We start from the raw sequence: 27856 nt of genomic DNA on the forward strand, positions 1-27856 counted from the left end.
CAGAAAACTAAGAACAAAACAATTTACGTTAAATTAGTTATCGTTATGATAACTGGCGTTCAATATTGGAGTGCGGTAATATGCTAATGTGTTTACCTACCCACGAATAAAGCTGCGGCGAAAATTCAACTCCGACAAGAAACTGCAATTTTCGCATAAATACCTTTTCATTATATGAAAAATTTCAGTGGGAGTGCCTACCAGCAGTGAAATTGCATTGATGTATGAACCTACAATTCGCTACCACAAAATTTTCATTTCGTCAAAACAAAAGTTGTAGACCGACCGATTAGTCCTTACGCCTAAATCTGGATCTTGTGTACTACACCATCTGAAAGAAGGTAACCGACACATAATTGAATGAATGCTCGGAAGTACATCGCCAAAAAGCGTCGCAGGCTATATATACAGCAAGCGCTTATAGAAGACCGAGGTCTTCTTGGTTGACGCTTTGCCTATGGTGAGCACAGTGAGGCGCGGTATCCTCACGGGCGTCTTCTCGAGCTACAACAGCAGTGTCATTACGCGCCTAAAACAGTAGCGACAATACTGACCAACACATTATGCAAGACAATCTACAATTACGAGAGATAGACACGTCTCGTACGCACGCGAACAACACATTACACGAGAATGACGTCACCGTTGAAGGAAGATTAAACACCTGACGCACTAACACGATGATTTACGGTAGTCCTAACGCTTATATCACTCCTCTTCGACTCTGATACGTCCTTTCATTGCAATTGAAGGATCCTGGTTGACGAACCGGAAGCCAGAAGCGAGGTCATACGCTTAAAATTGTGACTGCTCTTGACTGCGACTCCTTAGCAACGTCACGGTTACGGGTAATGTAGGTGAAACTACGGAAACACCCACGGCGCGACGGCAGAGCCACCATGCCAAGCACCTCAGCCTCACCTCCTCAGTAAAAAGAAAAGCTCTCAGCAAAACGCCACACCTATAACCTCTCAAGGATGAAGGAAATAAGGTTCACGCTTAGGGTACACTAAGCTCGTCGGGTTCGAAGCGAAACGCACTGGCGGGCAAGGGGGGTCCCGCTTCAGTGACGAGAGATGTGCGAAGGTTGGTGCGTCGCACGATAGGGCTAAACTTGCGTTCGCAATAGACAGCCCAAACCACGAAACCCGGGCGTTTCAAGTCGCCGCCAAGTTCTTCGAAAGAGTCGTCGAGCTTGTGGGATAAAGGAGCCTCCCTTTTCATCGTTCGGAAATTCCCAAGTGTTACAGTTCAATGTGTGCGTAAACGGACGCACTTTGTTGATCTTATCACAGACCACTGCGGGAAACCCACTCACCCACCGAGAACGCATGGGAAGCTCGTTGCTGGAGCAATGGAAAACTGACCAGCCTCCCTAGGGTAGGACATCACGCTTAATGCGTTTGGCGAGTTGTTTTGTCCTGGGAAAATGAAACAGTTCAGAACGTCAAAAAAAAAAAAGTTTGCGAGGAAACGAAATAAGAAAAATACTTGGAGGGAGAAAGGGGTGCTTGGACAGACGCCAAGAATTGGGTTGATGACTCTTTCTGTTTGGAATGTTTGTTTGCAAGTTTGTTTACGAGTAGGACGTGTTCATGACAGAGAAGATACTTGAACAACGCTTGTGACGAAATCAGAGCGGTTGACGACAAATTTTTTATCGACGCTTTTCACTCATAGGCTCCAAGCTGATGAATTAGCAACGCGGCTGTGCAGGCATCACGAAATTTTGAAAATTAAGCGATTGGTTGCCGTCCAGTGAAGCGACAATTACGACCAGGTTTTTTACAAAAATTACCACGCGGTGGTGCTCGCAGACAAAATGCCGTCAACGCTTTCAGATATTGCTCTTAAGTTACGATTTTAATCATCGTTATTAGCCGGAAAGCAAGCTCTTTATGTTCAGGGTGATGTTTGCGTGGTACTGCGGCATAACGGTACGCAAGGTATTCACGGCGAAATGCGAATAATTCAACATTGGGCGCAAATAGACGCAAATATGTAATTTTCGTGATATGTTGTTTCATAAACATCCATCTCCTGTCATCGGCAAGCGTCACCAAGCACTCACTCTGCACGATCACATCAGTGACAGCGTGTGGAATGCTGTTTTATGCGTTAGCCGAAGCCGGGGCCAGATGGCGCCACGCGACACGTCGCTACAGGCGGCGCCGCTCGAAAGCTCGGCGCATATGTGACCTTCGGAGCACATCGGCACGTGACCGCGATGAGGAAATCGTGGCGCATCTTGTCCCAAATCTCTGCATCACTGTATGGACAAGTTGATATGTTGCCAGGCTGCCCTTACAATTAAAAAAAAGGAAAATTGAAATACCTGCGTTAGCCAATAGCAGTGTAGTCCTCGAGCAACATTTTACAACATCAGCCTTTGTTTTACTAGCAGAAGTATTAGATTACTTTGTTGCTTTAAGGTTATTTATTTACAATGTTGCATTGCTCAGTTATTTTACCTCGCGAGGCTTTTAAATCAGCTTGCGAATGCTCCTTCGTTTTCCTGAGAGATGTACTGTAATATTTGCTTTGTTATTCGAGTGCATGAAGACCACCGTTTTCTTTTTAAGTTTGTTGCTCACCGGTGTATGTGGCATTACTGCAGCAGCAATGAATGAGACTTCGAACTTTCGCAACGCTTTCAATGTGGTGCCGCGTCGATATCACGAAACGAAAATTTAACGAGAAACTTAGAAAATGTAAACTAAACTGAGCGTGATGAATACAGACTAGTTGATGCAATGCAGGCAGCTATAAGCAATCTGAAACCATGCGCCGGCCTATTGTGAATCTGGGCCACGCGCTTTGGTGAGAACAGAGGGACCCAGCAACCATCTTTTTGACGAGACAGGAGCTTGTCCCAGACTTGTTCAGTCACCTGATCAATCACGTTCTATGGAAGGCCGCGAGTATACAGTGGTCATCGCCGAGTACAAGACACTCGAAAACTCAGCTAGGGGACAAGGAAGGCCTTGCGAAATAAAGCCTTTCCAAACCAGTACGTTTGCAAAACAACAAACCACTATGGGCAGCAACTGTTACGGTAAAGTTTATCTGTCCAAGTCTCGCTGCCAGGCAACACACCTCGTACCATACGTTCATTTCGCGATTACGATTTCGGCAAATAAGCCAGGTGACCGGTGTCTCCAAGGTCGCGATAAGCCCTCCAGCGGCGCCGCGATTCAAATCTGAAGCTACGTATGCAGTCACTTAGTGAGACAAATGAAAAAAAAAAAAATCCTCGGTGCGATCGTACCGAGGGACTTAAGCGTTGTTTGAAGGTAGGCTTAAATGGAATGCAAACTCCTGCTGAAGGACATTAAAGAGACGAGTGCATTCTGAAGGAACCGAAGTTAGCTCGAAAGTTAAAAATTGTTTTAGGTATGCAGGAACCAGCTCCTCGGAGGAGAAACACGGCGTATAGTTTAAGTGCACTTACGCAGAACTTAGTGAAGCACATAGTAGTAGTAATAGCAGAAGCAGTGCCGTCTTGAAGTGGACAGCACATGTATATCGTCAAATTAAACAGGGTGACGGGGGATCGTTGTAGCATGTCGTGTATAGTTAACGGTGTATTGCAGTGTTTCACAGTTGTCATGGTGACACAGCCGAGAATATGAACGCTTCACACCGGCATGTACATAGCTTGCCTCCCTTTTTTCGTTGTGGTCATCACGCAGTCCTGTTTCAAGACAGGCCCTTCAAACGTCCACGTTCCCCAGCCATGGCCAACATTATTTACAAGAACGTAAAGAAAAAAATCCATGCGGTTCCAAACGTGAGTAGAAGCCACCACAGTCTCATTGGAATTCGTGTTTTAAGCTAAATAATCACCAAAGGACGCGGTCGAATAAGACATTTCGAAAAAGGAATGCATGTTCGGAAACCTTACCGTCAACATTTTTTCTGGGAATCAATACAAACAAAAAACATACGCGCTCGAATCCTTTATGCATAAACGCTTTAGGAATGTGCCTAAATCACATGTCAAATAAATCACGCTAAGTAGTTCAAAATTAATTCAAAGGACTGCCTGATGCAATTACACTGCTTTCGAACACGAACAGTTATTACAGGACGTTTCACGGGTGTCGGAACAAGAACGACAGTGAGCACAGATGGAAACAACTTTTTTGTTCGTTTTTGTCAACATGTCTTTCTGGACGTTTGACCGAGACAGGGATCCGTTTACAGGGGACTCAATAATGTCACATTTGTCAATCCACAACCTTGGTTACGTTCAGTTCATTACGTTGTGTATGTTTAACATGCTCGACAATATGTTTTTATTTTTCTCTTTCGTAAACACTGCGCTACAAAAAGAGCTTCTGCTAAAACATAATGAGGGTGAGACAAAGGAGTTTAGGCGAACACCAATACAGCAGACGACACATAGCAGACGACAATTTTGCGTTGACACGCGGTACAGATAACGACGATGACGACGACGCGGTCGCTGGCGGCGCCACCTTGGCACCGCACTTCCGGACTCTCCACCACACCAACGCCTGACCACCATCGTCGGGAACGTACACCGCCATGTGCCGCTCAGTCCTTGAGCAGCTTGGTGGCGCGCTGATTGGCCGCCGAGATGCGCGACTCGTTGGACTGCGCCTGCGCAAACGGAGTAGCATTGGCCCGGTGCCAAGGGAGACGGCGTCGTCTGCTCGAGGGTGTCGTCTGCTCCGGGCGCCATCTTTCCTCCTCCTCCACCACCACAAGCGCAGCGCTGCGTTCATGCTTCATTTGAGCAGCTTTGTGGCTCGTTTGTTGGCCTCCTCGATGCGGAGCTTGTTGGACTCCGTCTGTGAGTGTGCGGTGGAGTTCGAATGGTTTGGGGGGAAGAAAGAGATGGCGAGCATGAATGAAGTTGTGAGTGAATGAGGCTATGAATGATAGCGTGCGTGTACGCGGTCTGGGGACGTTGTTGTTGCCGGCCGTTCCGATACAACGGCAAGGCGTTACTGCCTGTGACGTAATCAATCTCTAAGGTACTATAGACGTTGTACTTGTGGCAAAATACTCACCTTGCAGCGACGAATTCGAGTATCTCATCACCTACCTGGTTTCACGTCATTACCCACATGACACGTGAAAAGGACCAGATAATATAACGCAAGGGTAAGCTTACCATGCACGATCATTGCAGAACCGTTAGCGTACCTATCGCAATATCGCAACCACCTCGTCTGAGACGTTCTTGACAAGTTATGTAACCATTGCGTTGACTGCATTTTTTTCTTGAATGGCTGTCAATACAGTGAAGCCCAAAGCTAGTGAAAATGCCGGTTGTATCAGTCGTGAAAACTCCACAAAGCTTTTTTTTTTTCTCCCACGCTTCAGGCGTTGCCTTACCAAAGTAGCGTTGGGCTAGTTGAAAACGCAATATGGCGCGGAAGACCATGAAAGGCACAATATGCAAGAAGGAAAAACAGCAAGCTACGATCAAGCACTAAATAGAACTACAAAGAAGAGTAAGAGATATAAAAGGCGCAAATGCGCCAAGCACTGCTTGCGAGGAAGGCAGCGGCGGATGATACTTTGAACATAAAGCACAATGAGCGGGGAGCTGGACGTCTGGTTCTATGGTGAAGAAGATGGTTTAGATTAACATCTAAAAGGAGAAATACATGTGACTGATATCAAAACGTTAACCTGATCAACTACAGAAGAAGAGGATTAGGCTCAGAAAAAGCAATAGAGATGTGGTATATGAACAATGCAGAGAGAGAGAGAGAACAAAATGAGGGAAAGGCAGGGAGGTTAACTGGAAAGTGGGGTCTCCGGTTTGCTACCTCGCACTACGGGAAATGAAAGTGGAGAAGAAAGACGAGAAAAAAACAACGAAGAAATAGACGCGCGAAAAAGAAAAAAAAAAGAGATTGGGGTGCTACAGCCTATACAATAGGCCACTACCACGCAAAGAGTTCAATAAGGTCTTCACTGATTTTCTGCGCGAAGACAGTTCATGTATATGACTAGGCCAGTAATGATTGAGATGGTAACTATGCTTACCGCGATGACGCTGGCGGGAGCAAGAAAGCACCCAAAAGATATGTAGCACTCGGCGAAGCTAGCTCAAAGTAAAAACCCTACTGCAAAAACCAGTGGCGCTGACACTGGGGCACTGGCACGCTGCACAAGCCACGCTGGCGCTGCACGCTGGACGCCCATTATTGGCTGAAATCCGACTTTTAAACTGTTTTTAAAAATTTTGGTGATGCGCACATCGTAATTAAGGCTCAAACACGCATACAGCGAAAAAAAAAAAGAAAAAGAAAAGAAAAAAAAAGTCGGCGAGCCGGAATCCAACCCATCACCGTAACACGTCAACCATCTTGATCCCGACACGCTGCGAACTACACCACACCTAAAAGACGAAAGTGAATGTTTTTTTTTATTTGAAAACTAATTCACGTATCCTATATTTTGATTTTGTCGCTTAGAAACGGTGTGTTTCGTCTCGGTGTTCGTGCCAAATTAACAGGTAATTGCTGGCTTATTTTTTTTTTTCGCATTGCCTCAAATCAGAGCCATCTGGTGCGTTTTGCCGCAAAGCTTGTTAGCGTAGCCGCATATGTCTTACGGCAATCGCAGTGACTCGCCATGTGGTTAGTCATACCTATGTAGAAAACAGTGTTCATCTGAACTGCTCACTGAACACTGTACATTTTGTCCCTCGATAGTTTGAAAGTATTTTCTGTCCTCCTTGTTTACGTTCCGCGTGCGACAGCAGCAGTTCACTCTAGCCGAAACGACCATTAGGCTTAGGGCCGTACTTCGCCTGCCACGGTTGCTGTGAAGATCGTAGATATTCATTAGAAGAAAGAGTATAATAACCGTTAAAATGTAGCTTCGATCGTAACTGACCCACGAGTTGTCATAATTTCACCTTCGACCACACAAACCAGAAGCTAAAAACACCGAGATTGAGCATTGCAGCGGATAACTGCTGCCGGGGACGTGCGGCTTTCTGCGGTATACGAGCCGGAACGACTCATTGCTAGAGCACGTTAGTCTTGATTATAAGACTATAAGACTGATACTAATGTGATACAGTATTACGAATGACCAGTTCTATCGATGTCGTTTATGAAATACATTGACGAAACTCGATCAAACTTCAAGGAAAGAGCACCCACGCCAGGGGGGGGGGGCATTCATGGGCGGGCTGCAGTTTTTTCCCCCCAAAATTCTCTCATGACCCCTTTTGCACCCTTCCCAAGAGCTAGAATAATCAAAACACGACGTATAAGTTGTGTGCATCCCTGCCCCTACAGGAACACAATTGTCATTGGTGCCCCCCCCCCCCCCCCCTAAAACAAAATTATGGCGGCGTTCCCTGCCCTCCGCGCTCGACATATGATTGCTTTAGCGTATTCGCACATACATCCATTGCATACCTTAAAAGCTAAAGCATTATACGTGTAGCACATATATGAGAATACCATCATATTCGTTAAGTTTTAAGCTCGACATCTCGCGATTCAATATAAAGTCTTACAGTAAGTGCGCCGATCGCGCCTAGTTTCTTCCAATGTGCCGCTTAGGTTCTCAGTGTGCGGTAGAGACTGTACAGCGTGACCAGTGCCTCCCAGCGCGCTTTAAGACTCTGGGCTACGCTCTGCAGTGTGGCCCAGTGCGTTTCAGCGCACTGGGCGACACTGGCCACGCTGTAAAATGTGTCCCAGTGGCTCGCAGTGAGCTGTAGTACACTGGGATACACTGTGCAGCATTTACAGTGTCACTCAGCACGCTGAAACGCACTGGGAGACACTGGAAACGCTGTTTTTTTTTGCGAAAGAAAAGGTAGAAAAATACAAAAAAACAGCCAAACAGAACACGAATCGGGCTTCGTTTCAAATTTCTTTATCAGAGCATCAAAAAAACCAAACCAAAAACACATAAAAAACACATTGTTCAGATAACTGCAGCCGTACAGAAAATGGCGATGATATGTCATTCGAATGTACGGTAACACACATGCTGATTTCAATATAAGAAGAAAAGGATTGTCAGTGCAGAAAAGCAACCAACAAAACGTTGCCTTATGTCAAAAACCCCAGCCGAACATATATCAACGATCCCTGCCACCTGATGCAAATGAATTTGCTAGATGAAACAAACGTCAAGCTTAACAGCCAAGAAAGGTTAAAATTTAAGGAGATAAATAAAGGTGGCGTAACCTGCGAGCTAAGCCATATTAAAGTTATCCGTTACTTTCGTAACCCATTTAGGCGACACAGAACTAAGCTCAACAACGTTAAAATCAACCAACAACTTCCGTGACAATCATAAAAAAAAGAACAAGCGGCCATTTCATAAACGTGCATCAAAGCCAACCCCAAGCAAGCTCTTAACAGTAGCATAAAAATTTCACAACAAAACACACGCCTATACCAAGCGCTTTTTATCGCGACAAAACAACTGCCTAGAGTAACGATACAGGCGCAATAAACGAAACATATTTGTAGACGGAATGAATTGATGCGCGCTGTTTCCATCCACTTCCTATCAGACCACTCGCTTAAGGCCCAACTCCACGTAGCCGTCGCAGCGCGTCGGCACGCGTCTTTTTGACGCGGCGCTGAGCTCTCTCACATATTGAGAGAGAGAGAGAGAGAAAGGGCGCAACTTCGGGAAGCCAAGCGCGCTTTCTCTTGAAAGGGAGAGGGCACGACGCCGCCTCAAGATGCCACGCGCTGCGACGGATATGTGGGGTCAGGCCTTTACTTCTTATAGCACACACCACAGCGACGCTGCACAACAATAAAACTCCCAGTTGAGATCAGTACAGCGCAAAATATTGAATCGACACGGCGTCACATGCGGAAAGGGGACTGTTGCCTTAAGCACTTACCGCACGCGGAACAGACCCTACGCCTTCCCCGGCTCCACGAGTTGTCAGCAACCATAACACACAGCCGGCTTGTACCGCATCCCAATCCACGCTGAGGAAGCCAGCCTCGCACACCCACCCATCTCTCAAAACATTGCATGCGCTCGAGAATTCCGGCGACGCAATCATCTAAATGACACGGCGAGCATGCGGCACAGTAAAAGCCCACACCACGCCACAGATGTTGCCAGCAGTAAGCCTACAGTGCATACTACACGCGCCATACAACCCCGAAAGTAGCCGTCGTAAAGCCTGCTTCAATAGACGTCATGCCAGCGAAGAATCGCTTCATCTATGCACGGATCCGTGTCGTGCTATGTGCGCAGGCGACCGGGCATGTTTGCCCAGCCAAGCGCGCGCCCGCCCAAATGCATTTCCTATGTGGTGCTCTGAATAGTACCGCCCGCGTGTATTGATGGCTGAATCTACTGATCCAACCTAAATTGAGAGCCGTGTTTTTCGTTACAGAGGTTTGTATCAATCTACAGCCTCATTAGGTAGTCATTTTAGTACAGGATCATGATACAGGACGTGCGTGCCCAAGCCTGCGGCTGAAGTGAGAGATGCTGTTAAAAAATGGTCATTACTTCATACAGGCTAAAACTGAAGGAAGTGAAACTATATTGTTTTTTTTTGCACACAAAAAGCCGACATTTGAAGTTTTTATGCCTCCTTTTATAAAACTATACCCGTGTAGAGAGAAAAAAAACTATTCTAGCCAACAACGCGACCCTAAAACCACCATGTTTCATTGCGCGAGCAATGGGACAAACCGGTAAGTTTACGGGTACAAGGTCTGTTTGCTGCAGATCTTAGAAGTGCTGTTTAGAACTTTAGGCATCACACAACAACCTGTCATCAGTCCCACAAATGGGTAATGCGAACCACCTGGAATCCGCAAATTGCCGGGTTGCGCTTGGTCATCACACCAATATTAAAGCCAACATATTTGTAACTCACAGCGTGCCTGCTTTTGAGAAATTTCGACGAGCCTGTGAGCAATAGCACTTACGAAATTAGCAGTCCTAAAGTAAGCGTGTTTGCAGCACAGTCAATCACACGTGGTACACAGAGCGACATTCAATTTCCACGACGAATCACCTGAAACTATGCTCTCTACGAATCATTACTAGCAGTTCTGCTGGCAAATAGCTCCAGCATTGCTCCGTTGTAGACACATAACATCTTAGCCGCAAAGCCCATCCAAGGCATAGCTATTCAGCGCGCAATCAGCCACGACTTTTATATAGGCTTATGGCCTCAGTAAAACTACCCTGCAGCGTACACTGACCCAGTCGCTCTGCGACGCGCTTCCTTGCGCGAGCTCCACGCCCTGCCGTAAGCAATACCACTTCAAGTCAACCCTGCAAAAAAAAAAAAAAAAAACCTCGTAGGCCGGGTAACACACTCACGCACGGAAACTCCGCCAAAGAAGCTGTTTCTAAAGTCACACTTAGCTCACTCGAGACCCCACCACGCTCGTTAAGAACGAACACTGGCACGACAAAAAATAACGGGACTTTCGAACAAGTTACAGGAATGCATCGCTAGTGACTACATAGTCGTGTCTAAAAACTACATACGGGTACACTCGGTGAATTTACACGGGCGACCACCACTTCTCGTGAGAGGTAACGGGCCAGTGCCCGGCTGACGAAAAAAAAAAAACTACACTCAAGGGCGCTCTGCTATAGTATTTTCTACAGTGGTATAGTACAAGTAAGATGTCAGTTCAGTAACGATGTCAGCAAGTGATATTACAAACAGAGTTAAGAGTGTAACGCTACCTAGTAAGCAAACGAAGACGAGCTGTCGAAACAACGAAAGTGAAAACATTGAAGGCAGATTAGTTTATTGAAGTAACCGATGTTCTTAAGCGGTGAACTACGAAAGCGACATAACTAAGCCCATTAAAGAGGATCGAAACGCAAAAAGAACACGGTTGCAAAACCTGATTCAAAGGATTCAAGATCGCGTAGGTATAGCTGGCGAGAAATACTGCTAAGTAGAAGGTTGCCGATCCGAAACAAACCTAAAACTCGACGCTTGTAAGAACCGAATGCCAAAGCAAGTGGTATGGTATATAATTATGTATTGAATTTATATTTTGATTTATGAGCATTCATTCTCAGGATACCTGCTCACTTGAATACAGCGAAGCGGTGCTGCATTAACAATTCAATACGTTGCTTCTTACACTGGAGGTTCCATGTCATAGGATTTATATATTACAGCCATGCTAAGTTCGCGTTTCGTATAAGCCACGACAGCACGCATCCCACTTAAGAAAAAGCTCAATATTCTATTGCAAAAAAGGGGCGATTATCAAGCAGCGTTACGAAAATTACGAGGGGGGGGGAACAAAAACGGCACGGTGATTATGAGGGATAAAAACCTGTACGTGAGACAAAATTTATCTACATACATGCCAAAGATCAGAAAACAAATATTTATGTAATCGGTACTTCGCGCAGAATACGGAACGTGAAGTATAGTTTCTGCACCCTTACAGTGGTACACTTTACTTTTCTAATGTTTTTTTTGCTATAAAACACTCAAGGTTTTCAAGCTATTACTAAGCAATATGCCACACTAGTAACCTTTCTGAAAAGCCTTTCTGGACACAGAATCGGCTCCATACCTAGTTATCCAACAAAGCCACAGCCTCTGCAGACAACCCTGCACATTTCGAACAAGCGAAACCCGAGCTCACCGGTATCCAACGCAGCCCACAAACGAATCGCCCACAGACAGCGCCCACAAACACAGCGCCGTCACAGACCTCACCGCTTCAAGACAAATCACTTACAGCTCATCTGACCGACGAGATCTTCGTTGCAGCGCCTCCTGCCTGGTGTAAAACGAAGCAGGGCAAAAACGATCTCATTTCAGGAACATTCGAGTGACCCGAACAGCCGATAAAGTGAAGTTCACAACAGGCAGGAACTCGGGATCTACCTAACAGTTTACTTCTTCACGCAACTCGACGAGCTAGATGAACTGCGAATCACGAGTCAACCACGACATCACGTTCTAAATGTCAAGACATATGCGGACGCGGAATACCAGAGAACCCACAAAAAATCTGCACTTAGGGATGCTAAGCCTTTCGTGACACATAAAACAAAAGTAAAATTGCAGAAAACAAAATTTCAAAGCTTGCTCTTTTCTATGAAAATAAAGAAACACAGACACAGATTCAATGTAGGTGACTTTTATGCAAGCGCCGATATGAGGTACGAGAAGGATAGCAGCAGTGTTTTTCTATGCGTGATGACAGCTTCCTCGAAAAAGCTACACCAATCGCGATCATTAAGTACAAAGACATAATGAAACAAAACGAAAATTTATAACAAGCTGCGAAGTGAAGGTCCTGCTTGTCCGGTGAGAGGCAAAGTGGAAAAATAAACGTTTACTGCTGTCGTCTCAAGAGACACCTTTGCCTTGTTTCTCACCTCAGTACAGATAAAGTCAGCGTAAAAGCTGACGCGACAAGAATATCAGGGAGCGAAATCGGAGCACAAAAAAAGTGTTCCTGAAAGCCAACCAGCTCTATCGAAATTAATCTTCAAGCGCCGTGAAAAAGAAGAGCGAGTTCCCAGTGGACGACTAAGAGAAAGCTAACAAACTCGAAAACCAAGAGACGTGTCCAAACAGATCTGGATACTTTGCAAGAAAGTACGGGCGTAAAATCTCAGAAAAACGGAGCACTTGTTTTAAAACGTGAAGTTCACAACGGATCAACGAAAAATAGAATGCTGAAAAGAAGACCAATCGCTACTGTGTACGCTTGACGTTTCCAAACTTTTAAACAGATCCAAACTGTAAAGAGGCGCCATTGGGACTACGCCGCGGTATACATGAAACAGATGATACTTTAATTCGCGCCAACCTCATTTTGTCTGAAGTTGAATATATATATATATATATATATATATATATATATATATATATATATATATATATATATATATATATATATATATATATATATATATATATATATATATATAGATAGCTCGGGCAGAAATGACGACCCTTGGCATTAAAATAAAAAAAGCGGAAGGCACTCCAGCTTGCCTAAGAAGCTCGGAGTACGTGCGGTCACGTCGCGTTCAGATCCAAGCCCATCCAAAAAAAAAAAAAAAATCCTCCTCTCAAAGAGCCAAAGAAAGCCGACGAGTAAAATAACCTTGACGAAATGTGGAAGAAAAAAGCACATCGTGGAAAAAATTGGAGGCGTTAAAGTCGAGGGAGCGTCTGGAAAAGATCATTGAAGAATTTAGGGTCAATTTTCCTGAGTGCTTCGTCGAATGAAATACTGAAGAAAAGCGTTAAATTAAAGAAGAATAATGGAAACAAGTTTTCGTAAGAATCAGCGATTCGACCTTGACATTCTCCTCTAATTTTTTTTTTTGCTTTCATAAACATATCGGGCAAATAATATTAACAATATTTTAGCGCGGTAATGCACGACCCACCGAGAAAGAAAAAAAAAAGAAGTGAAGAAATATGACTTTAATCTGCTCGTCCCAAACGGGCAAGTTATTAATCATGGGCTTTATAAAGAAGTCACCCTCAATAAAAAAAAAAAAACATCGTGCCGAGTGCTGTGACGCTCGCGTCACGCGCTGGTATATAACATCTACATCGGAACGTTTTTAAAACAACACCAAAAGCAATGACAACTAGAAAAAACCCGAACCCTAAACCGCAGTTCTGTTTTATTATTACTTTATTCAAACTAAAATGCAAGGAGTAGGCTATCGGAGAAAAATAATGTTCAAGACAAGAAATGAATAACAATAAAAGACCTTCAAAAGCCCGAGTTTGACAGGCCCTTGAAAAGGATGAAGACGTGGGTCGTTCCGCAGAGCCACCAAGCGCATGCTCCGGAGATCCCGAAGTTTTTGTTAAACAAAGAAAGCAGATGCCCAAACGCTAAAAGAGGGAGGTAAATTGGAAAAAGAACGTCTACAAAAACAATACTTTTGATCTTAGCTAAAACTCGAACTCTCAAAGGAGCCTCCGGAAGGCCGTTTTGCCGGAAAGGAAGAAGGTGAAGAAGCAGGTTAGCTTTAAAAAGAATAACAACGCTTTAAAGATGGGGTTAGAAACATAAAAACGATGAGATGGACGGCTATGGCTATGACATATGCACGTCCATTTTGGTGGGATCTCTGCGAGCGGCTTTGCAACGTGAGAAGTGCGCAGAAAACGATTCGCGTGTTGCCCAAACGAAATAAGAAGTAACCCAGTTAAAAACGAAGGTGCGAAATACAAAACGAGCGATATGCTGTAATCAAAAAAACATGAAATTAACGGTGACACCTGCTTCACAACACACAACGCGCCGGTAAACAGCGGGTGGACTCACGGGTGGTGCTTTACAATAGTGACCAAACACATACACACAAAAACACAAGTGCTAGCACAAAAAATAAAACGTAAAAATTAGTAGAAACCAAATTTCATTCAATCACAGCAACAAAACAAGAAAAAAAAAGGTAATCTTCGAACGGTGCCGTTAGTAAATAAAAGACAAACTAAACACAACGTGCCCGATAATTGTAAGACTTCGACACGATGGAAATGGCGGTGGGTAAAAACACTAACAAAAGCCCCCAAACACCCATTTTGGTGTTTTCTTATGTTTTTTTTTAGGATCAACGTTTCACTATGACAACTTAAGTCCCCATAAAAAAGCTCGACCCAGCGCAGCCCCAAGACGTAGTTTAGCCCGTTGGAGTGCGACTTTAGCACGAAAAGTAAAAATCTACATATTAAGTTGGCAAGCTGTCACTTGTACATTAAACGGCACCTATCCACGCCGCTTCTCATATAAAAGCCAGAATAACCGGGACCAGCTTAACACTATATTTAGACTTTTTTCAGATAACTACAGTGAATTTAGAAGTTATCACGAGAATATAATCTTCTTCAACGTGTCGGTCTGATATGCCTGCGCTGAACTTTTTTTTTTTTTTGTGCGGAAACCGAGACAATCAACGAACTCCCAACGTTATAAAAGTAATTCGCGCAATATATAAACCTTTAGTATTAACTGTGACAAAACCTATGAAGATCTGAACGTAGATTAAACTGCACATTTTTTACACGCCTACATATGTTCCTGCCCATAGTAAAAAAAAAAAAGGAACCGCACCGCCGGCACTGCAGTTTATATCACATAATAGACAGGACTTTAAAAAACAAAACAATCACGCCCCATGGCCGAGAAAAAAAAAAGAAAAAAAGATGCCGTGCTCATAAAAGCAAGTGTAAAACACTCGTGAAGCGTGTCTATTTAGGTCGTGGGTGCGTATCATGTGCAAGTCACGACACACTGAAATAGAGGAAAAAAAAAACATCTGTACAATCCGAAGAGAATGATTAAGAAAATAAAAAAAAATATTATGACACGAAATCATGCGACATATTTGAAGACATTTCGCCAGTAATTTCTTCTTTGTTTCCTTTTCCTTCAGTCTATCCCCAAAGTCCGCAGGTAGGTAGGCCAGGTGCATCGAATCCCGGATCATCTCCGCGATCATCTGTCGATCGCAGCCCTCATCGCATGAAGAGAGGCGGTGGGGGAAGGGGGCATCCATTGTGTGTGTTTTGAGTGTTGATCTCCTGATACGCTTCGTATGCCGTTCTAATGATTTCATATATTTCTACATACATATGGAGACCATCCAAGAAGAGTCCACACAGGTTCCTTATAAACTCCATACGTTACGCACGTATGTACTCCATATGTCTACATGTGGTGTGTAAGAATTTTCCGTAAAATCTTTGCCGTAAAATTTTTACCTAGGAATTTACTGAAATATATCGAATCATTGAACTGGTTTACGAATCGCGTCAGTAGAGTCGTGAAAATCTTTTAAAGGACCGGGCGTGCGATAAGTGTGTGTGTGAGTCGAGGGTGCGGAGGAAGTGCCGAAGAATAGGATGCCGAGGAATAGGCCGTTCAACTCTTCATAAGCTTGGCGGCCCTCTCTTGCGCGCCTTTGACGCGAACCACGTTGGAAGTTCCCTGTACGCGAAAAAGTAGTGTTGAGGAAGAAGTAAAAAAAAGAGGAAGGTGGGGGATGGGGAGAGAGAAAAGAAACGAAAAAGCGAAATAAATATAAGCAAATAAACACGGAAACAGTAAAACGAGATACAACCGAAATAAAAAAAAAGAAACACGCTATATAATCCTCGCGCAAGATGCCTCTGGGGACGGTTTCTAGCACTTAAAAAATCAGAAATAAGAAAAAGAAAGCCGCAATCGCAACTGGTTTATGGATTGATATATCGGATGGAATTTATACGGCTGTACCCTTTAGATAGGGTGTCGGCTAACGCCACCTAGCCGTAATATTTAGTGAACAAAAACTAGATTTATCTTTTTTCCCTTTAAATAGTGAAGTTAAGGACTGGTACTTTGCAGTGAATTATTTAATTTTCACTCGGGCCTGGATTGAAGCCACCAATCAGATAACCTCCTCCTAGTTATAAGTCTATTATGATCCCATTCCACGCTCGCTGGTGGCCAGTCCCGAAACCTTAGGACACTGGAGATTTACAGTGCTACGTCACTTGTCTACAAAAAACAACCTGTAAATGTTGTCTACAATAACGCATTAGGTATCCGCCACGACAATGCATGTCAGTGAGCTGGCAACCTGCAGTTACGCTATACTACAGTAGCGTGAAGCAAATGACTATCATTATGAACATAAACACTACATATCGCAACTTGTTTTTAACTACGACAGTGGACAGGGAGAAGGCCAAAGGCGTTTACTGGCGGCATGTGAAACCTACTACAAATGTAGCAGGAAAATCGACACAGCCAGGAAATCAGGTGGCGGGTTTTACGGCACTGGTACCTAATTCCCGAAAGAATGTTTCTTCGGGCCATGATCTATTTCACTTGAAAAACTCCAGCTCACATAATGATTATTGACGGTGGCGGTTTCTCATTGGCATCGCCGAAGATAAGCGTTAACTGCTGTAAAGGCCTGAACACACGTTTGCGTAGCAGCGCGTGACTTTTTGACGCGGCGCCGTGCCCTGTCTATGAAGAGAGGGGAGATAGAACCCTTTCTCCCTATGGGGAGAGAGCTTTTTCATGCGGTGCCGCGCTCTCTCCATAGGGAAAGAGCGCGGCGCCACATGAAGTCCCGCGCTGCAACGCGAACGTGTGTTCAGGTCTTAAGGCACGCCTGGTGAAAGTGACCCTAAGCCTGAAGGAGACAAGCCTTCACCCTGCAAGAGCACCGGCCCCAGAGGCATCCTGCGTGGAGACACTAACTACAAGAGTGTCGAGTTTGCGCGGTTTCTATACGAGCACTGGTTGCAACAGACAAGTGCTATAGAGTAGGGTTGAAGCTAGAGAAACACGCTAAGCATTTTAGGCTAAGAAGAAGCAACATTTTTTCAAAAAAATAAACGGCAGAAATGTCAAGCAGACAACTAACGCTCTAGTTTCGTAGCTACACACGCAGCTTGACTGCATAGACAAAATCCACGGTAGCTTGAAGCTGGATGCTTCTACGAGAACCCCGGAAGTGTTAAATTTAACAATAGAAAACTGCTAATAAGAATAATAAGAACAGACTAATTCTGAGAATGAAAGTACTTAAACTACACATGCAAGATGGCTACACACCAGGTAGCTTCTACATGATTACATTAAAAAAACAAATTTACTAATAACTAGATTACTAACGAAACAAGGCTTACAATGTATAAGAATGAACTAACGATGACATTATAATAGACAAATACAGGCCAAGTAATCATGCTGATCACGTGCGTCGCTGACTACTAACCGTGTTTCTACGTAAACTAACACTGATACTACTAATACTACTGCTATTAGTGCTGCTACTACTACTACTACTACTACTACTACTACTACTACTACTAGTAATGCTATTACTAAGTGCTAAGGCTTTCTAAGATTTTCCAAGATGCCGGTAGCGATAGTGAGACTTGTCGCTATCGCCAGTGCTTGGTGAAAAGTTTTTCAGCCGCAACCTTTATTTAAGTACATTGACCGAACCAAAACAGGTAAAATTTGCGATAATCAACGCAGAATCACTAACAAGGGAAAAAAAACAAGAGAGCAAAGGTGGTGCAAAGTAAAAGGTCATAAAGACACCAATATATAACAAAGCTAGCGAACAGAAACAGATGACTACATAACTGAAAAACAAGAAAAGATCAACAGGAGGGACACATGAACGTAAAAAGAAATAAAACGTCTGCCTAAGATGGTGGAGTAGTCAACCGAGTCAGCATGTTTGGTTATTTCTGCTTCTCTTCGAAGTTCAGTGAACACTTTCGTTTCAAGTACGAGCAAGGCCAGCGATGCCATAAAGTTCGCTTGAACGCACAACCATTTGTAGCTTCTCGTGTTGCAAATTCAACAAGGTTCTCGTGAAAGCTACATCGTTTTGCACCCCGTAAGAACATTGTCTGCACGTTTAAAAGCTGCCTGTGCGCTTATGAGGATTGAAAACAACTGTTTTACAGGCAAGCTGGCCTTCATGTAGGAAAAGCCTTAGAACAATCCTGGACGCCGTCACGAATATTAAGCCGATATGAGTTAACCAGTGGAATCATCACAAAAGAAGGCGAGACTTGTTCTTACTGAGAAGTAGGAATGTTATAGCACGGAATGACGTTGCAGTGCAAATCGTAAGCACCGACGTGGGCGAGTTTTACTTGGAGACAATAAAAAGAAGAAAAAAAAAAGACGTTGAGAAACAGAGAAGCGAAAACGAACAAAAAATAAACGAAAGAAATGTCGCGATATTAAAGCCCTACGCTAATACAAAACAAAGTAGCTTGTTGGTGCGCACGCGCCCAATACACGAGTAAGGACCTGTCAGTGCGTGTGCATAGAGGCAGACGAACGTGCCCAAGATGCGCTTCACGGTGCAAGGAGCAGGCAACGTGTGCCCGCATTGTGTAACTTGTAACCACTTGCGTTGCGGCGCAGTTGACAACGCCGTCTGACGCGCCCCAGCCACTGCGCAGTCGACATATGGGGGCTCAGTCAAGAGTCCAGGAGGATTAACATCCAGAGCGGCGACACCAAAGCATAAATAAAAAGCAACGCAGTCGAAGATACGCAGAAACACCCTTCTGTAAGGTGCGATTGTTGCGCAAGAAAGTCTCCGAAGAAACCCAATACGATATCAGTCTTTCGAGGACCAGTCAGGATCAATACGAATCCGTTATTCTTATTAAAAATCTGGCTACTTGCTACTTCATGTGTAAACCTTGAAAAATAACAGCTTGTCGGGTGAATAGTTCTAATGAATCACTAACAAAATTAGCCTGACAGTGCTTGTTGTCATCTGCAGTCTTTTCATGCATCCGCGACCCAAGTTATTAAAGATAAATTTTGTTAACAGCACACTTGGGCACGCGGGGTGAAATTCAAGAGGGCACACGACACTGAGGATGTGTTTATGCTACGACAAACATGATCAATGACTAAAGGGCCGTAACCTGGAAAGCGCGCAAGCTGGCTTAAAACACATATTCCTTATGCACACTCCTTAAGAGAAGAGGGAAAATAGGGCACCCACTAAAGTAGCTACACTCATAACGCATCCGCCTTTTCTTGTTTTCAAATGCGCTGCTGGATGAATGTCTTGAGGCTCTTGCTTGAGGTCAATGCTCCGCAGCTTTACAAGCCTGATCTGAAGACCTACTGCAGAGTTCGCACTATTCTATTCTTTTCTTCAAAGCGCGTCCAAGTTAAAAGGGGCTTCTCGCTGAACTAGTTGGTTCATTACTCGAGAGACAATCGCTATGGTGCAACGAGCACGTATGGCGCGAAGCAGCCGTATTGAAAGGAAGGCCACTAGGGCATTCCTAATGAAAAGGGCAAGCAGAGAGTGCCTCAACTAAATTTAGGTGAGAAAGAAGCGATTACTTTTTCAAAAGATATCCTGTAAACATGTAAAGCTTAGTCCGTGCGTTGGCATGATTTTACAGCTACGGTCAGTTCAGTGTCATGCCCCGACTCTGTTTCAGTAGCTCATGATGAGTTTTTAGTTCTCTACTGTTTCTGTATCTGCAATGAGATGACACTGTTTGGCGGCCTACATAAATGGGAGTGGTTTCTGTTAACACGCAGTTGGAAGCTGGCGACCATATCTGTCGCTTCAAGTATTCACTTCGCCCCATTCTCTCATACACCATGTCATTTTTTTTTTCACGTATAACTCCGTGCTTTGATTCAGTCTGTGATGAAGCGACACCTAGACGATGCCCAAATTTATGATTGTCACCACCTACGCACTAAACATAAAACCTAGCATAAAAATACACAAACTACAAATATTCCTCCGATTATGACACTAGACAGTTATAGTTTAGCGTTAGCATGATAGCGTAGGTTAAGGGAATGGCGTTACCATGGAGCAAACGTTCGTTGTGGGCAGCGTCTTATAGTTTAGCGGGATATCGTTAACGTGGTTTACGTGCCCCAGCTGGGGTGGTGGCGCCACCTATTAGCTGGTTAATAAGTTAAACAGTGAAAATGAAAAGAAAACGAGAATGTTTGCCTATGCCACCACACGAAGCATTGTTAGAAGTTTATTTTAGTGATAACAAAAGTAAATAAATATGAACCACGCACCAAACGCGAAAACATCTACGTCGCCAATTCATTTACATCGATCTTGTAGTTAGGCCTAGGCGCGTTCAAGATGAGAAGCCATCTCAAAAACTACGCCAACTTATCCGTAATACTCGGTCATCGAAGCTAACTGAAGGCAAGCGAAGCCACTTTGAACAGTCGTTTGCGGCGGACAAGGCGAATTTTTCAACAACTACGCCAAAATCACTTTGAAGCAGGCGTCCGAGGGCGCCGCCATGTTAACGTACACTACGTACATCTACGCTACCACGGTAACGTGAAACCTGAAAAACACCGCGCGTACGGGAAGATGTACGGGTTACGTACGTATCTGCGCATGCGCACTTCGATTCCGGTATCACGGTACACCCGGTAAACCCGGTATACTATAACTCTCTACTGTGTCGCTAAGGGACTTTGCACGCGCTTCCCGCACAGCCGCAACACACGTGCCAGAACCCCTACCGCACGCAAGCGGGGGACACATAAGCCAATTGGCGACGCTCTTTCACTCCTCACAGCGTCGCCGATTGGCTTACCTGTCCCCCGCTTGCGTGCGGTAGGGGTCACGGCACGTGCGTTGCGGCAGTGCGGGAAGCGCGTGGAACGGCCCCAAGAGGGCCCATAATGCCAGTCCAGCAAAATGTAAACTAGGGATAGACCTGTCCCAGCAAGTTGGCAGGCCGCCAAACAGCGTTGACGTCTACAGCTATATGAAACGTTTCAAAACATTGGAGAGCATGCTTCCGCGGAGATATGGCCGGCATAACACAAACTGCGGAGTGTTAGAAAAAAACACGGACACAGTGCCTCAACGGAGCTCGCCCCAACGTCACGGCATGACGCGTAAACCTGAGCCTACGTGCATCAACAGAGGTTTACCTAACGAGCTTCTGGCTGTTTCAGGAAACTTCCAAAAACTACTGCCTGTAAAGCGTGCTCTCTCTGTAAGATAACTATGCATTGCAAAGAAGCTACCTTGTAAAACACCAATTTTTTTTAATTGTTGCTTGTAAAGCGTGCTGTCACTGTGAGGCAACCATACTATGCAAAAAAGCTCATTCTTTAGGTTACATTGAGCCTACACTCACTTCAAAATATCCATAGAACGCTACCTGTGAGCGTGCTCTCAATGTAAATCAATGGCGCAAGGTGAAAACGCTACCTATTTTACTTAAACTAATGCAGCGGTTAATTGCGAATATCCGTAAATGATAATTCACAAAGCACACTCACGGCTTAAAAGAAAGATAACGAGAATAAGCGATACATAAGACACTCGTGATTATCACTCGCAAAGATTTAGCAAACAAATTACTTACTAAAATTACTAAACGAATTACTCACTAAAACGCTACGACTGTTTACGTGAGAGGAATGCCAGCCCCTCGTGTACCACCGATACGAAGCAGAAGCTAATATGAAGACATGCTACAAATATTTACATGGCATAGATATATACAGTACTCCGCGGCCGGTTTCTAATCATTGCTCAGTTACAAATAAGCATTTCGGAAGACAAATCAATAGGGAAAGAAAACCACTTGTACACGCATCCTCGACTGAAAAAAAAGAGAAAGCATTATAGTCGCCTACGGCTCGTTCTCATCTGAATACGTCAACTTATCGATGTTGTTACAATGTTAGCAGATGTAGGGAAAAGTAAATTACGGCTGCGATTCCGAACTTACGGTGACAGAGTCAAGTTTTACGAAGCTGCAATGTTTTAGTCCTACAGGGCAACCATTGCTATTATGAATGCTAAAGGGACTGCATAAAAATGTCAGGTCAACACGGGACAAAAAAAAAAAAAGGCCAGACATTTACCAATAAACACTATCGCACTGATCATTTCCAAAGTTCCCTGTTGAAGTGCATGAGCAGCAAAGCCCGTTATTCAAGAACTCAGGGTCTGTTTAGATTAAAAGAAACGACAGGAAGTGTGCCAGGGGAGATTACAGCCTGTAGTAAAAATAAAAAAAAAACATCACGAATCTTGATACCTCATAAACACAACTCGTAAAAATAAAAATAAAAAGCTATTTCAATGTCGAGGTCATGTACAACAACTGGGGTGAGATCTCCAGTTATACGAAGGGGTAAACAACGAAGACAGCACCATCAGTCGGTTCGAAGCATAGCGGTTCGCTTTGAGAAGACGTTGTTCCATGTATATGCGAGTTGAACAGAACAAAAGCAGTGGTCTTGTAAACACGATTCAAGAAATTCTACGACCATTCTTTTAAGTGAAAAAAAAAACATGGACGAAGAAACTGACGGGGACAACTTTTTTATAAACGAACAAAGAAATGGCCTTTGCACTTGCGAAACTTGCATTATTGTATCGCGCCTGCCAATCTATGTCGAGAATGGTGTTGACGCTTCCCGTTCGGTAGATCTTTCTCCACTCGGCTGGTGCGTAAACACGCACACTCTTTTATATAAAAAAAGAGAAGATTGTAATTGATCACAACTCCGACGTTCCAGCGTTCAGTAAACACAGAGAAGTGAAGAATAAAGAGAAAAAAAAAGACATTATAACGCACCCAGCAGTGGTGGTTTGCACTGCGACAGCAAACAGTAAGGTGAACCGTCTATAACGCGCGTATGCCTCAGCGCTGGGGGTTTCGATATTTCGATACATACATTTTCCTATTTCCAAACCCGAACAACAGCCGCGATCAAAGTGGCGAAAGACCCAGAGGCCGATCAAATTGTTTTTCCGGGAAGATATTTTTTTTTTCGTTTTACTACGAGACAGCTTGTAAATGTATGGAAAGTTAGGGAGAAGGGAAGAAAGATTGCGATACTGCAATCTTGAAAAACGCGCAGCGATAAAAGATTAAAACGTATGCGTACAATTAAAGGACGTCTAGGGGATATCTGAAATACGTACGTCTAGAAGACGTCTAAAACAGACATTAAAAACGTCGCGGTAAATCTCGACGCGAGGACGAGGTACTCTCAAAAGCAGAAAAGCAGAGAGAGAGAAAGAGAAGCAAAAGATGCATGCGGAGTAAGCGATGAAGGGCATGCCGAGAATGGGTCGCGTCATAATAAGGTATGACGGAGAGAAAAAAAAAGAGAGTCATAGATATTTTAAAAAAGTAGTCCAGATAGGCAAATACGTCACCCTGGGGTAGTCCGCGCAGCTTCTGGTGGTGGGGAACACACTTTGGAAGACTTGACAGTAAAATACGGCATGCAGAAAATGATTTCGTGCAGGTGCAGAGAAGAGAGAAAAATACAGAGGAAGATGCAGACAGAGGAACGTGTACACACTTACAGGTGACGTAAGACATCGGTGCAGGAGGTCACGAGACAGTTGTTGACGTCCAGTGCCGTGCGTGCGTTGAAGGACGCGGACTATATATAGAGACTAGTTTTCTTTCCTCTTTGCTAGCTAGAGAGTACATTCTTTCGAAAATTTTAACTAGAACAGCGTTAAGTAGAAGAGTATAGTGTTAAAGGGACTGCATTGGATACTGTGGTATGCGACACATGGATGATGCCGCGATTGCATGGAAGAGAACGTTTGCAAGAGAAAACTGCGGAACACGTTGCCAGCTATCAAAATGAGAAATACACGAAGTTATTGCTTTCGTGTAGTTCTGTTGGCTATAACTAATCAAAATATCAATAAGACTACAGCCCTATCTTCCCGTCAACAATTTCTGCTTCAGAAAAAAAAAGTATTCATCGATCACATAGAAGTACTTCTACCTGAGGGCTCAATTGAAGATTGGACGGAAATTTAAAATATTTATTGCAGGAGTTTGAAATAGCAGTATTTGCACTAATGCCAAGTTTGTTCCAAATGAAGACTTTGACGGCAAAAAAAAAAAAGCCCCTGGGGCTTCTTTTCATTGTTAATAAAAACACACGCATGAACAAGCAGCACCCTTTTTCTGGGAAAAGTACGAAGCGGTAAGCTGCCGGTCCCCGCACGAAAACTCCCTGAAGGAGCCTACCCGTGACCTCTCCAACAAGCGGTCCCAAAAACTTTCTTCTTTAAAGCCTGCTGCTCTAGACTTAAGCGTCGCCGTCGCTCTATAGGCCTTTGCCTGGTGTCGAAGGCTTTACGACCACGTAATACTCCTTTTTGGATTGAGGCGACCAAGCGTACAATGAAGGAACGAAGAAGAGGCACCAACTAAGACTGGAAGGTCGCCAGTAAATTCAATTTTCGCCCAGCTTGTTCCAAGAATAATATGGCAGAGTCCGGGCGATTAAAGTATCTTTGGATTCAGGGGATGCTTACATTTTGTTAGTTTCTTTTCGCTACACTGAAAATGACGTTTTGACTGAGCCATACTTGATCATATCGAGACGGGCACAAAAGCAACGTCCCTTTGTTAAAATAGAAGCATTATTCATGTATATTTCCGTACTTAATTTGCCGAAAGGTTGTCCTTCGAAGAGTTCGAAGCTGTTAAATTCTGAAACAAAATAGTTTTCCGCCGCTCAAATTTGCCTCTATGCAGCTTCTTCCGCTTCCGTTTATCACGGTCTGCGTATTATAAAAAAACATCAAAACTGCTCTAATATATTGTGACGATGACCCCATACTAAATGAACCTGCCTCATACATCATTCTGCACTACATGTACTGCTCACCTATAAAACACTCTCGACATGCTAGGCAACGTTATTCTGTTTCGCAGACTTACTATTCACTGCCGGATTACAAGACTCTGCGATATTAATCCCCCGATTGGCATAGGAACGAAACATCCTCTTACAATATCCTCACGTCACCTGCATCATCGGTGATCCAAAGTTTTATGAAACCGGCTCATCAAAAGAAATAAATGACAGCGATGCTAAGAGCGCCAGCCAACGTCCTCAGCATCCTGCTTTTAAGCGAAAAAAAAAAACCCGGAAAACGTTGTCTCGTGACGCACGTCAGTGATGTGAGGATGACGTGATAGTGACGTGACGGGGCGTCTGACAGCTGTGGCAACGAGAATTGTGAACTGGAACATTGATATGGGGCTACAATGAGTCGTAGTAACTACTTATACGAGTCGCATTTTTAAAGACTTCTATAGCCTTGTTATAGAATTATACAGGCTGTGAAAAATACCTCGGCGTCACGAGGGAGGGTGAAGGTGAATGAGGAGGGTATGAGTGAGTGGGTAAACAGTGAGCTAGTGTGTGAGTGAGTGAGTGAGGGAAAATAGACGTCTGTGTGAGAGACTTGAGGGCAGACGACAACGCACGCCATCAGCGAGGAGGAAGAGGAGGAGGAAGAGGCACAGGTGCAGACGACGACCACATCCACCTCGATGACAGCGCCCTCGCTCGTCACCACGTAGAGTGAAGGTGCGCAGAAAGGGGGTTATATAGGTACAGAGATGTCGAGAGGTAGAAGGTCAGAGAGAGAAAGAGGGGGGGGGGGAAGAAGAAGAATAACAGCAACACACACGAGACAAGACACCAACGCCACCACACCTCCACCACCACCAGCAGCGGTAGCCAAATGGATCGCCACCATTTACATCCACGCACATGTGTATAGGGTATAGTAAACGGCGGCTACGTTGGGAAGTGGGTAAGAAACACCAACGTTAGTTGCGGCGCCACTCTGCAGATATCGAATCATCTTTCCATGTAACGTCAATAATTTCTGAAACTCCCGCATGGTGTTAAATCGTTTGATGCGTTAATATATTTAGCAAGCAAACACCAGCTGACAGTAGCCATAATTTAGCCAACGTTTAACTGGCATACGCCTGTGCTGGTAGTAAGCGCGTAAATGTCGTTAACTAGCTTAGGAAAGCCTCTACTGGAAAATAGTGTAATCGACCGCTATTAACGCCACGCTGACGTCATCAGCGGCGAAAAAACTTGCCAGCTAAATCTTGAAACTTACTCATTACTTCCTCTTTGTACATGATGAATAAAAATATTAAAAAAAAAACGTAGTCTTGAGAGGAGAACGTTAGATTTAAACCAACTTGGCGTAAGTACGCGTCCGAGTTCGAAGAAAGAGCGTCACAATCGAAAAAACATAGAAGAATGAAAGAGAGAGAGAAAACATCGTAAATCTCGTGATTGCCGGTAAAGTAAGCACCAACTCAAAAGAGTAATCAAATTGCGGCGCCTATCAACAGACCCGGGGCTCACTGCAACTAGCGCTGCCCGAAGGAAAAAAAAAAGAAGGTGAGGAAAGAAAAAGAAAGAGGCCGCCGGAGAGATAGCGAAGGTCGCGCCAAACCGAGAGTTCTCGAGCGTTTCGGTCCGCGTTAGGATAACGTAACGCGAGTCGCGCAAAGCAAACACCGCCACGTTGTCGACGGCGCCGCGACAGACGGATGTGGACAGAACAAGCAACACTGACGACAACGGCTAGGAGACTGTAATTAGAACCGTGTTTACGAACTAGCCTGCCGGAACATCCCATTAGGCAAAGGAAGGAGCTCGCCATTAACTCCCTAGCATATTAGCGCGCTAACCAAAAATCCCGGAAGTAAATGTCGAATTCGAAATGCGGATTTTTTTTTAAACGCATTTGATTTAGACGAAATTATCTGGTGACAGATTAGCTGTGTGTAACGTGACTGAGTGTATACGCAAAAAACAAAAGTGTGCCTGTCTCTCTTTCCGGTAAATGCATTATATTAAAGATAACATCTACGGTTTTGCGTCCCAAAACCAGCAGGTGATTATGAGAGAGGCCGTAGCGGAGGGCTCCCAAAATTTCGACCTTCTGATGTTCTTTCACGAACATTAACATCGCACAGAACACGGGCTTCTACCATTTAAATAACTCCAATCGAAATGCGATTGCTATGGCCGGAATCGAACCCACGACCTAGGCGTGAGCAGCCGCGCAACTCAGCCCCTGATTATCGTGACGGATAGTCTCTTTCTTTTTAGGCATACAACTCTTTTTTTTTAATTTACACCTCGAGAGATGCACTCTGACGGCTCTCTTAAACGAGTATAACGACATCCAAAAGAAGTTAACCTGTATATTAAGAAATAGTTATGTATATTATAAATAGTGACTCACCAGGTAAAAGTAAAATGACTCTCTTCTTTTAAAATTTAGATTGCCCGAGGGTAAATGTGTTTGAAACGAAACGCCCGTAACTTTACAGCCCCGTGCGAGAGCCGCTTCCCCCATCCGCGGCGTCCAGAGGCGACAACGAAACGTGCAGCAGTATTCCAGAAGCGTCGCGATGCTGGTTCATGCTTCCTCTAATGTGCACGCCGTAGACGGCGCGCACTAATAAATTTCTAGCGTGCAATGTTGTGCTGCATTCAGAAAGAGAGAAACAAAT

At 44.3% G+C, this 27856-nt stretch overlaps 1 protein-coding gene across 12 annotated transcripts in view; it reads right to left on the reverse strand.

Moving 5' to 3' along the window:
• Window positions 1-4281: 4281 nt before the first annotated feature.
• Snap25 (Synaptosomal-associated protein 25kDa) overlaps window positions 4282-27856 on the reverse strand; it is a 339638-nt gene continuing 316063 nt past the window's right edge. For 7 of the 12 annotated variants that reach the window (XM_075866232.1, XM_075866234.1, XM_075866233.1 and 4 more), the window contains one exon: window positions 15751-15953. In XM_075866232.1, the coding sequence (XP_075722347.1) occupies window positions 15888-15953 (66 nt within the window). In that variant the 3' untranslated portion in view covers window positions 15751-15887. Of the gene's footprint in view, window positions 4818-15750; window positions 15954-27856 lie in introns of those variants that run through there. The other 5 variants (XM_037418939.2, XM_075866227.1, XM_037418938.2 and 2 more) reach the window with 2 other exon arrangements.

This window comes from Rhipicephalus microplus, chromosome 6, assembly GCF_043290135.1.
Source record: "Rhipicephalus microplus isolate Deutch F79 chromosome 6, USDA_Rmic, whole genome shotgun sequence".
NCBI lineage: Eukaryota > Metazoa > Arthropoda > Arachnida > Ixodida > Ixodidae > Rhipicephalus > Rhipicephalus microplus.